The sequence below is a fragment of the Bos javanicus genome, chromosome 5 (genome assembly GCF_032452875.1).
Source record: "Bos javanicus breed banteng chromosome 5, ARS-OSU_banteng_1.0, whole genome shotgun sequence".
Lineage (NCBI taxonomy): Eukaryota > Metazoa > Chordata > Mammalia > Artiodactyla > Bovidae > Bos > Bos javanicus.
The window spans coordinates 85,429,049-85,441,214 of record NC_083872.1 but is presented as its reverse complement, the minus strand read 5'-3'; the positions used below and the strand labels follow the sequence as shown (position 1 = coordinate 85,441,214).

Genomic DNA, 12,166 nt, shown 5'->3' with positions numbered 1-12,166 from the left:
TAAGGAGAATGGTGTTGAATACTTATGTTCTGAGAGCCAGCCCCAAACCAGGTTTGCCTATTTGTTTGTGTGTGAATTTGGACGCATGTTCCATAATTTCTAAGAGAATTCTTTGGACCCAACACTCCAAAAATATTACTTCTACTTTTTTGACAGGGAATATTCTACCCTACCATCTCCTGGTCACACTTCGTCCACAGAAAGTACTGTAACTTCAAGTGGTAAGTAGATTAGAAAAGATATAAAAATAAGACTGTTAGTCTGTTATATTGAAAATGGATAACCAACAAGGACCTGCTGAACAGTGCATGGAGCTCTGCTCAATGTTTTGTGCCAGCCTGGATGGAAGCAAGGTTTTGGGGAGAATGGATACCTGTATATGCATGGCTGAGTTCCTTTGCTGTCCATCTGAAACTATCACAACATGGTTAATCGGCTATACCCCAGTTCAAAATGAAAAGTTTAAAGTTTGGGGAAAAAATAAATAAATATGAGGAAACAGAAAAAAACTGAGGATATTCTACAAAAGATCCCATAAGCAGAAAGCTGTACTCTATTTCAATAAATGCTATATTATTTAACACCTCCTTTAAAAAATTAGAATGTTAATATTATAACCATAAGCTTGGATATCTTGTGATCTCCTGAGGTGTATACAAGTGAAAAGGACATAAGCAAATAATCTTTTGCATAGTATTCATGCTGTTAGTTTCTTCCTGTTGATAGATTCTGGATCAGAAATTTTGCATATGGCTTCTGGTGACCTTGACTGTAAACCACTCTGTGAGAAAGAGGAAGATAAAAGATCAGCTTTTGCTGTGACCAAGATCCAAGGTAAGCTGTTGAAGGGTTCAAGCACAGTTTCCATTCTAAAACACGAAACAAACCTGGAAGCTAGCGGAGTAACTATCGTCAGTGGCTGAGTAATATTGTCTTATAAAAGAATTTTGAAGACAGAGTCTGAAGAAAAGAACTCTAAGAGGTGACCATGGCCTTCATATATGACAATGTTACCAACTTTTTCCCAACTCTATATTTAGAATAAAACTTACAATGTATTTTAATAGGATTTAAATATCTTCTTATGGCCAAAATTTATTGGACACACCTGAGTCTCAGCTGTGATGCAGTTGTGAAATCACTTACTTAGGAAATTCTCAGAATCCTCATTAGAATTTACTGGGTTAAAAGGATGGACCAGGACTTCTCTGGTTGTCCAGTGACTAAGACTCCGTGCTTACACTGCAGGGGCCATGGTTCATTCCCCGGTGGGGGAATTCAGATCCTGTGTGCTATGTAGCATGGTCAAAAAATTTTTATTTATTTATTTATTTTTAATTTTATTTTATTTTTAAACTTTACATAATTGTATTAGTTTTGCCAAATATCAAAATGAATCCACCACAGGTATACATGTGTTCCCCATCCTGAACCCTCCTCCCTCCTCCCTCCCCATACCATCCCTCTGGGTCGTCCCAGTGCACTAGCCCCAAGCATCCAGTATCGTGCATCGAACCTGGACTGGCAGCTCGTTTAAAAATAAAATAAAAACTGGATATTAAAAGAAAAGAGGATGGACCAATTAGTGATGGTCCACTCAGGAGGCAATAATTAACTAGATAATGCTCAGTCGTGTCCGACTCTTTGCGACCCCATGGACTGTAGGGACTGGAGTCAGTTGCCATGCCATGTCCATGGGATTTTCCAGGCAATAGTACTGGAGTGGATTGCCATTTTCTTCTCCAAGGGATCCTCCCAACCCAGGGATCGAACCTGGGTCTCCTGCATCGTAGACAAACACTTTACTGTCTGAGCCACCAGGGAAGTCCTAGACAATGCATTAGATCCTCCTTTTCTGCCATTTGAGTCTGAAAATAAAGAGGTTATTCTCAACCGTTCCCTGTTAGGCATCACTACAGTTGATACCCTTGGGAAATGTAGACTCCCATTTCTACCTAAAGTGTCAATTAAGGAAAATTCATCAAAAGTTAAATTGTCAATTAAATTTGAGATATAGGTGCTAAGTTAAAGGAGCTGTAAAATTGTAGAAATGGAATCCATTTCTTCATTTAACTAAAGAATATCTTTACATTCTATCTCACACCAAATAAGAAAAATTTTAATTAAAACTACACCAGGATACCATTTTTTACCTATCATGTAGATAAAGATAGAACAATTTGTTTGCACACTTCTGATAAGATTGTTGGAAGAAAAAGAATTTCTCGTCCATTGCTGCAAGGAATGTAAATTATTATAATTAGTATGGAGAGGAATTTGCCAATATCTACCCAAAATTTAAATGTACGTCAGTTCAGTTGCTCAGTCGTGTCCCACTCTTTGCAACCCCATGTACTGCAGCACACCAGGCCTCCGTGTCCATTGCCAACTCCTGGAGTTTACTCAAACTCATATCCATTGAGTCAGTGATGCAATCCAACCATCTCATCCTCTGTTTCCCCCTTCTCCTTCTGCCTTCAATCTTTCCCAGCATCAGGGTCTTTTCCAACGAGTCAGCTCTTCCCATCAGGTGGCCAAAGTATTGGAGTTTCAGCTTCAGCATCAGCCCTTCCAATGAATATTCAGGACTGATTTCCTTTAGGATGGGCTGGTTGATCTCCTTGCTGTCCAAGGGACTCTCAAGAGTCTTCTCCAACACCACAGTTCAAAAGCATCAATTCTTCAGCACTCAGCTTTCTTTATAGTCCAACTCTCATCCATACATGACTACTGGAAAAACCATAGCTTTGACTAGATGGACGTTTGTTGGCAAAGTAATGTCTCTGCTTTTTGATATGCTGTCTAGGTTGGTCATAAATGTATGTATCCCATGATAAAATAATTGGTTTCTGGGAATTTATCCTGTAGATCTAAGTACACACATACTATATGACATATATGGAAGTTGATTTATTGCAGCATTGTTTATAATAACAAATAATGGAAACAAGTTAACTATCAGTAGAAGACTAACATATTTTGGCATGTCCAAGTAATGGAATACGAATATGCATTTGTAAAACATACAGAAGGGAACGTTTTTCTTGGAAGAATATCAAAGAACTATTGTTTCTCAGGGAAAAGCACTAGAGTACAAAGCCCTATGTATTGCATGTAAATATTTGTGAAAGAATAGAAAAAGGTTTTTGTACATATAATACATATATAAAATATCTCTACAAAGCTAGACAGAAATTAGTAACATTGTCTATGAGTCAGGAAACTGGCTTTCTGGTGGGCATGATGGGAGAGAAAATTTTCACTGATAAACATCTTATACTTTTGATTTATGGACTATATGAATCTACTATCAGTCTTAAAATATTTTTAAATATAAATTTTCCATAGGGAAGATTTTTATGTCTTTGAAGATAGTGGTTACCATTTCGTTCTTATTTCCATATAAATTTTAAAAATGGAGTACATCCTTTAGTTATTCTGTTTTCTTGAAAAGAAAGAAACAAAATCTAACTATTGCTGCTGACCTTTGTGTCTGGACTGAACTAAATTTGTACTGTAATGTGCTTGATAATGTGAAGAGGAAAATCATTATCAAGTACTGCTGCTGCTGCTGCTGCTGCTGCTAAGTCGCTTCAGTCGTGTCCAACTCTGTGCGACCCCATAGACGGCAGCCCACCAGGCTCCTCTGTCCCTGGGATTCTCCAGGCAAGAACACTGGAGTGGGTTGCCATTTCCTCCTCCAATGCATGAAAGTGAAAAGTGAAAGGGAAGTCACTCAGTCGTGTCCGACTCTTACCGACCCCATGGTGTGCAGCCTACCAGGCTCCTTCATCCATGGGATTTTCCGGGAAGAGTACTGGAGTGGGGTGCCATTGCCTTCTCCATTATCAAGTACATTACAGTACAAATAAATACAGGGAAATTACAAAAAGGAATGGCATAAATTAAAAGTGCATCTCTTTATCTTAGTTTGATGACATTTTGCTTAGAAAGATACTATGTTTTGGAAGGATATCATACTTCGTCATCAGCCCTGCATATATAATTTTTTAAAACATGTTTGTCAAGCTATTAAAAAAAGCTAGCTACCCTGGTAAGGGAAGAGCCAGCTTAGCTGGCTCAGTGGTAAAGAATCTACCTGCCAGCGCAGGAGATGCAGGTTCAGTCCCCGGATCAGGAAGATCCCCCTGGAGAAGGAAACGGCAGTTCAGTCCGGCAGACTGGCGGGCTACACACTATGGAGGAGCAAACTAGTTGGGCAGGATTTAGTGACTAAGCAACAACAACTAAGTAATTGTTTATCCTTCTTTCATTGTTTCTATAATTATACTAGTAGTGTGTTTGATTAAAAAAGCAGCATCAGCCTTAAAAAGTAGTTTAAAAACCCTATTATTTGAAGGCCATACAAGTATTTGTATGGCACAAGCATTTGTATTCACACTTTTAATTTATGCCATTCCTTTTTGTAATTTCCCTGTATCTATGTGAACTGTAATGTACTTGATAATGATTTATACAAATATTCATTTGTTAAGAAATTTTGCGTGGCTGGCTTCTTTGGGAACACATATTAAACCCTTTGCCACGTAGGTGTCTGCCCACATTGCCACCCTCAGTATTTCTTCCTCTTTTCCTTGTAACCCTCCTCGCCCCACAGTGTTTGGTGTGTTTCCTCCTTCTTACAGGCGGAAGTCCAGCTCCTGAAAACATTGAACTGCAAGGCTCTGTGAGTGGAGAAAAAAGCATGTTGATTCAGGTAATATATACGTGTTAACAATAAAAGTAATGATACATTACAGTGGTAGAACTGGCCCTTTGAGTTTGCAAAATACTCTTAAAAGCATTATTTCAATTTATCCTTTCAAAATATTATGAGGTTCATAGAATTTAGTTATAGCAATATTTTATAGATGAAGAAGTTGAGGCCAGAGCATCCAGGGTCACACAGTAGAGTCAGAGGTAGGACCTCCTGACTCCACACTGGTTTTTCTTTCATTCATTCTTGTATTTGTTCACTCATTTATCCATTAAAGGTCTACTGGAAACAAGCTAAATATCTATCTCTAAAGTCCTCTTACATAAATGAATGCATTAATAAATAAGGCTAAATAAAAGTGATACCTATCTTAAAGATATGCTGTAATTAAGGGAAGAAACATACAATTACTCAGTAATTAGACTGCAGTTAAACTAACATTGTTTTAGTTCGGCCTATTTGATTGTAAGAAACAGAGACTCATGTAACTATTAATAACCCAGGTTGAGAGAAGGTTGTGACATGTATACATTTGAAGTAATGAGATAAAAATTTTATGCTAAAGGGAGTAGAGTAATTGGATATGTGGTTTGGAATAATTCTTTGTAATATAAATTATACCTAAAGTGTAGTGTTAGCTAGCAGACATGCCTAAAATAGTTGCCTCTTATTAAAAAATAGACAGAGGAAAATTCAAATCCTCTAGTCTTTCATAGTTGGAGAAGGCAATGGCACTCCACTCCAGTACTCTTGCCTGGAAAATCCCATGGCCGGAGCAGCCTGGTAGGCCACAGTCCATGGGGTCGCTAAGAGTCGGACACGACTGAGCGACTTCACTTTCACTTTTCACTTTCATACATTGGAGAAGGAAATGGCAACCCACTCCATTGTTCTTGCCTGGAGAATCCCAGGGACAGGGGAGCCTGGTGGGCTGCTGTCTATGGAGTCACACAGCCAGATGTGACTGAAGCAACTTAGCAGCAGCAGCAGCAGCAGCAGTCTTTCACAGTAGTCTTTCAAGAAAACATTTTTTTTTTTCTCATTTCAAAAAGAAAAAGAAAAAACTTAAATAATGGATTAGAAAATGTAGTAATGGAAGTAGAGGACTGGTTAGAATGCTATTGGAATAATTCGGGCAAGATATGAAGATAGTATGAATTTAGTGATAATGAAAAAAATGAGACTTATTTGAGAGATATTTATGGAATAACATTCACAGTACATAGTGACTGATAATTAGGGGCCTGGGAAAAGGTACATACTCAGGTTTACAGCTTAACCTATAGAATGAGTAGAACAACATGAGAGAGGGAAAGAGTAAGAAGAATTTGTGGGGTAAATTTAATTAATTTGAGATAAGTTTCAGGTTGATATGTGATATCATCAACAGTCTGTAAGGAGATTTTATAGATAAGCTATATACCCATATTTGTAAACTCATCAATGGGACTTTGGGGACAGAGATATATTTGTGAGTTATCAGCAAAAAACCAAGCACGTGGATGAGATTTCCCAAGAAAGGAGGGCAGACAGAGAGAGAGAACAGAGGATAATGGACTCTTGATTCCAGTGTCAAATAAGAGGAGGCCAGTGGCAAAGGAGACGGAGAAGGAGCTATTGTGGTGATTGGTGGACATAAGGAAAGGGAAGCCAAGGGCTGAAAAACCTTCAAGAAGGGGATTCTAGATCATTTTAGATGCTACAGTGAGCTTAAGTAAGATACCGACTGAAAAGTATTCACTGGGGTTGGCAGTAGGGAGGTCACTGATAACTGGGGAGGGCACGTTCCTAGGAGTGTTGGGTGCAGAGGCAGAGTAGTTCACAGATCACAATGGGAGATGAAGAACTGGAACAACTCTTCAACAGTGTCCAACAGCTGCCAGCTCTTCCCAGAAGAAGCATAGCCCGGAAGCACAGAAGAAGAGGAAAATGACATCACTGGAAGACATCATAGGATTAAGAGAGGATTAAAAAAAATTAATTGATACAAATGATCCAGTGTTTTACTTGCATTATTGCATTTGTTATATTTTATCAAAATCTTAGTTTCAATTGTCCAAAAATGATGTGATGTGGTATCCAGGGCCCTACGAAGGAAATCTGTCTTGGCCAAAATAAGGAAATATGGAAAAATTTTGAGAATGTTGAATAATAATTATCCGAAAATAATTGTAACCTATAGCTTCTCCTTTAGATTTCCCCAGGCAGTGGAGTACAACTGCTATTGTGGTGATTCTTGTTGCATTGATGCCTTTGTGGGACAGTTGGTCAGTGACCTTAGAGTATATTCAGATGCAGTAAAAGCCAAACAGCACAGTATTTTTTTTTGAAGTATAATTGCTTTACAATGTTCTGTTAGTTTCTGCTGTACAATGAAGTGAATCAGCTGTATACATACATAGATCCCTTCCCTCGTAGACCCCCCTCCCACTCCTTCCCCATCCCACCTCCTAGGTCATCACAGAGCACTGAGTTAAGCTCCCTGTGTTATACAGCAGATTCCTTCCACTGTCTAGTTTACACATGGTACTGTATATATGTCAGTCCTAATCTCCCAAGTCGTCCCACTCTCCCCTTCTACCCCTGTATCCACATGTCCATTCCCTACATCTGAGTCTCATTTTAGCAGTTATTTTGTCAAAATTTCCCCAACAACCCATTTGGAATGCTGCATGTGAAAGTCCTAGATTACCGCCCCCTTTTCATTCATTCAGTCCTGCCTCTCCCTCAAGCTCCAACTTGTTCTTTGCCTGCAGAGACATTCCATGCTTCTCAAGGCATATGTCTCTCTCCTCCCTTTGCAAAGCATATATTTGTATCTCATTTGGCAGGCACTTAATCCTAGTCTTCTTTGTGGTAATTGGTATCACATTTGCAGCTTTTCAGGTATTTCTATTTTTTTTTATGCCTCAACTAGACTGGAAACCCCCCTGGAGCCAGTCCTCTTTTCTTAATCCCTAACACAGTTCATGGCATACTTTGTTTTTGAACAGGGTAGGGCAGGAGAGGACAGGAAGCCAAGAAATGATTGCATACGAAGGATTTCCACTCTATGTACAGCAATAAAATCTCCTTATGTTTTTAGGAAGCCAAAAAGGATCCAGAAACAATAGATGAGCACAGAAAAGAATGTGCTGCAGGAGGTAAGGAATGTTCTCTTCCAACTCCCCACATTAACTTTTATTCCCTGCTGGTAGGTTTTAAGGGAGAGATCTTTCTCAGTAAAGATACGGCAGGCCAACTCTTTGTGACCCCATGGACTTGAGCCTACCAGGCTCCTCTGTCCATGGGATTCTTCAGACAAGAATACTGGAGTGGGTTGCCATTTTCTTCTCCAGGGGATCTTCCTGACCCAGGGACTGAACCTGAGTCTCCTGCATTGCAGGCAGATTCTTTACCATCTGAGCCACCTGGGAAGCCCCCTATAACTCTGCATCTGTAGATAAGACCAGCCAAATAGAACTAATTTTGATTCAATTTGTATCATTTTCAGAATGCCATATTTACATTGCATTGCCTGTTAAGCCTAAAGGTCTGGTAATAACTAGTGCCCTATTGTGAACTAAAAGCTGTGCCAATGTTGGGACTTCCCTGATGATCAGTGGCCAAAACTCCACACTCCCAGTGCAGGGGGCCTGGGTTCAATTCCTGGTCAGGGAACTAGATCCCACATGGCACAGCTAAGAGTTTACATGCCTCAACTAAACATACTGCATGCCTTAAGGAAGGCCGAAGATCCTGTGTGCCACCACTAATACCCCAGTAGCCAAATAAATAATGTTTAAAAAAAATGCCAGTGTTAGTAGTGAACTCTCAGCAGCTCTAATCTAAGATCGTTTTTTATTGTCCCATCTAAAAGCAAATAAGCCAGTATTTAAAGAATGAGTGTTAATTTGCTTCTCTCCCCGTCTTCCTATTAGGATGGAATAGTGGATAGAGTTCTGCCTTTGGAAATCAAACACTATGCTCTGTCACTCTTACTTGCTGTGACTTCAGAAAGTTGTTTAACCTGAGTCTTAATTTCCTCATTTGCAAAGTGGAAATGATGAGTAAAAAACAATGTGTTGGTGGTTTAGTCGGTAAGTTGTGTCCGACTCTTGCTACCCCATGGACTGTAGCCCACCAGGCTCCTCTGTCCATGGGATTCTCCAGGCAAGAATACTGGAGTGGGGTGCCATTTCCCTGGTAACTCAGCTGGTAAAGAACCTGCCTGCAATGCAGGAGACCCTTGTTTGATTCCTGGGTCAGGAAGATCCTCTTTAGAAGAGATAGGCTACCCACTCCAGTATTCTTGGGCTTCCCTGGTGGCTCAGCTGGTAAAGAATCTGCCTGCAACGCGGCAGGGCTGGGTTCCATCCCTGGGTTGAGAAGTTACCCCGGAAAAGGGAATAACTACCCACTCCAGTATTCTGGCCTGGAGAATTCCATGGACAAGTATAGTCCATGGGGTCACAAGAGTCGGACATGACTGAGCGACTTTCACTTTCACTTTCAAAAATCAATGTGCCCTTTATGAATAGACTGTGCTAAGTACTAGGCAAAATTCTTTATGTGCATAGTTCCATTTAGTTCTCCCCAATGCCTGTTTGAAATAGGTAAGCTGTGATTCAGTTTCATAGCTTATAAACTGTAGGTAAGAAGGGAACCTACCACAGAAGGCTGGATATGAGGATTGAGTAAATGATATAAAAAGCACTTAGAAAAGTGCCTGATGAAAGTTCTCATAAAAACTACTATAGAAAAATAGAAAAATCATCCTTATTTTGTGGATGGTTTGATGAAGTTGTGCCAAAAAAAAAAACAACAACAAAAAACCACCAGGCCATCCAACATCGAAAGATTACTGCTAATTGTAAAAAACCCAGACATCTCAAGTTAATGAATTTAGCACTTTTCTGTGCATGGGAAGATACAAGAGTCTGAACTTATTACAATCATTCCTTTGATATTCACCTTAACTGTCTAGGGCCTATGTCCTGCTTTTCTCCATCTTAAATCCCCGATGGCTTGATGACAACAACATCTTTTGTTTACTGAAATGACAGGTGACATTCTTTGTCCACAAAAGCTAGGATTTAAACTAGGTTTTTTCAACTCTAAATCTAACGCTCTTAATAACTAATATTGTGTTCTTTGCAAAATAGTGAAGAGTATCATTAATACGTGTAAAGAGTCTTGTTCTGGGACTGGCCTATAATAAACCTATGGGAAATGATTGGGATATCATATTTATACTGGCCACCTAATGCGAACAACTGACTCATTGGAAAAGACCTGATGCTGGGAAAGATTGAAGGAAAGAGGAGAAAGGGATGATAGAGGATGAGATGGTTAGATAACATCATTGACTCAGTGGACATGAGTTTGAGCAAACTCAAGGAGATAGTGAAGAATAGGGAAGCCTGGAGTGCTGCAGTCCATGGGGTTGCAACAAGTCAGACATGACTTAGCCAGTGAACAACAACAACAACAATCATGTTTATTCTTGCTGTTATTGTTACTATTATTATTATTATTATTATATTATTAATATTACTACTACTAGAATCATTACTCTTCATGTTGTTGCTGTTTTTAAACCCTTGATCTGTAGGAGGACCAGGGTACCAGAGGAAGGTATGCATTTAACCATGGAATTAAATTAAGTAAACATTCAAATACAGGAAGAACAAACTGGGCTGTCCCATGATTCTGAGACATCTTCAGGTTTCAAAGACTATTCATATGCTGAAATGTGAGCCAACAATTTTAACATCATCATAATCCCCAAAGCATAACGTAGCACAACATTATCTTATATTAATATTTAAGCAGATGTATTATTAGCTGAGGGACATCCCAGGTGGGTCAGTGGTAAAGGATCTTCCTGCCAATGCAGGAGACAAAGAATCAATCCCTGGGTTGGCAAGATCCCCTGGGGGAGGAAATGTCTACCCACTCCAGTGTTCTTGCCTGGAGAATCCCATGGACAGAGAAGCCTGGTGGGCTGCAGTCCATGGGATCACAAAGAGTCGGACATGACTGAGCGACTGAGCATGCATGCACGCATTATTAGCTGGCAAGCTTCTCAGACATGTGTCAATGAAATGCCTTTGTCTGATAACAACGTTTGGTTGAATGTGCCCTTAGCTGTTAATCCTTTTTAACCAAATACTGTTCTACTGTCTTTAATAGGTGCTGCTCTTTCCTCTCTTCCTGTGAAGTCGGTTAACTTTAGACAAAGTGACAAGTAAGTTCTTCCTCTTACAGCATGCTCACATTTTTTGCATTTCTGTTGAACTGTGTTTGAATAAGTTCTTTCTCTTATTCTCTAGCACTTCTGCTAATGAGAAGGAGGTAGAGGTAAGTTTCAAGCAAATATTTTTTCTTTAATAAAAAAAGTGTTTCAGAATCACTTGCCTACAGTCCCTGTATGCTTTTTCATAAGCTGTCCTTCCTGTGTTGTCTTTTGGCTTGGCCATGACAAAGTACAGGTAAAGCTCATGCATGCCAGCATTATGTCACTGGGAGAGGAAAGATATGCTTCAGTGTAATTTGGTATTAAGCTGACATATTTGACTACATCCAACGTTCTTCCCTCACTGTCACATTATTTTGACAATAGGCCGAATTTCTCAGATTATCTTTGGGATTTAAATGCGACTGGTTCACCTTGGAGAAAAGAGTGAAGCTTGAAGAAAGATCCCGTGACTTGGCTGAAGAAAATTTGAAGAAAGAAATTGCTAACTGTTTAAAACTGTTAGAGGTAAGGACCCTAACATTTTGGAACTATAGGTTTGTTATATTATTAATAAAGTTTTCAAAGCTTCATGAGTTTATTTGTATAACTAAAACTATCACCAGGTACCAAACCCTGTCTGATTCAAATGTGAATTAAATAGGAGGTAAGAAGTCCCAATCAAGCTAAGATAAAAAGTTCACCAATAGAAGGGTGTAAGCAGTAAAACAAACAAATGTGCTTTAAAGCAGTTATGTGAATCTTCTGCCATCTCTCTATAGCTTCAAATGGATTTCAGGTAGAAGAATAAGCAGAAAACAATTTTAAGCTTCAAAGAAGATAATCCAAAGACCATTTCCATTGAATTAACTGAGGAAAAAAATTGAATTAACTGAGAAAAAAGGATGGTGACTGATTTCAGTCTTGTTAGATAATGGGCAGACCCTTCTGGAAGGTACACAGAAATGTAATAGCTACTATTCTTCTATTTTGTGAAGTCACCATAAATAACAGATGGGTTGGAAAATTAAAATGGTTAGTTTTTGAAAAAGAAAAAGAAAACATGTTCTGTTTTTATTGTGGTTTGAAAAACACAGGATGTAAAATTTACCATAATAACAATTTTAAGTGTACATTAGTAGTGTTGAGTATATTCACATTGTTATGAAACAGAGCTTCAGAACTTTCTCATCTACTTACTGAAACTCTATGTCCATTGAACGACTCCCCCT

At 39.0% G+C, this 12,166-nt stretch overlaps 1 protein-coding gene across 1 annotated transcript in view; it reads left to right on the top strand.

The window, feature by feature from the left end:
* Positions 1–12,166, top strand: part of LOC133248003 (uncharacterized) — an 88,513-nt gene that overhangs the window by 58,599 nt on the left and 17,748 nt on the right. The window contains exons 20-28 of the mRNA XM_061417596.1: positions 5–51; positions 157–221; positions 727–834; positions 4,647–4,707; positions 5,870–5,879; positions 7,803–7,860; positions 10,892–10,946; positions 11,032–11,059; positions 11,322–11,462. Of these exons, the coding sequence (XP_061273580.1) occupies positions 5–51; positions 157–221; positions 727–834; positions 4,647–4,707; positions 5,870–5,879; positions 7,803–7,860; positions 10,892–10,946; positions 11,032–11,059; positions 11,322–11,462 (573 nt within the window). The remainder of the gene's footprint in view (positions 1–4; positions 52–156; positions 222–726; positions 835–4,646; positions 4,708–5,869; positions 5,880–7,802; positions 7,861–10,891; positions 10,947–11,031; positions 11,060–11,321; positions 11,463–12,166) is intronic.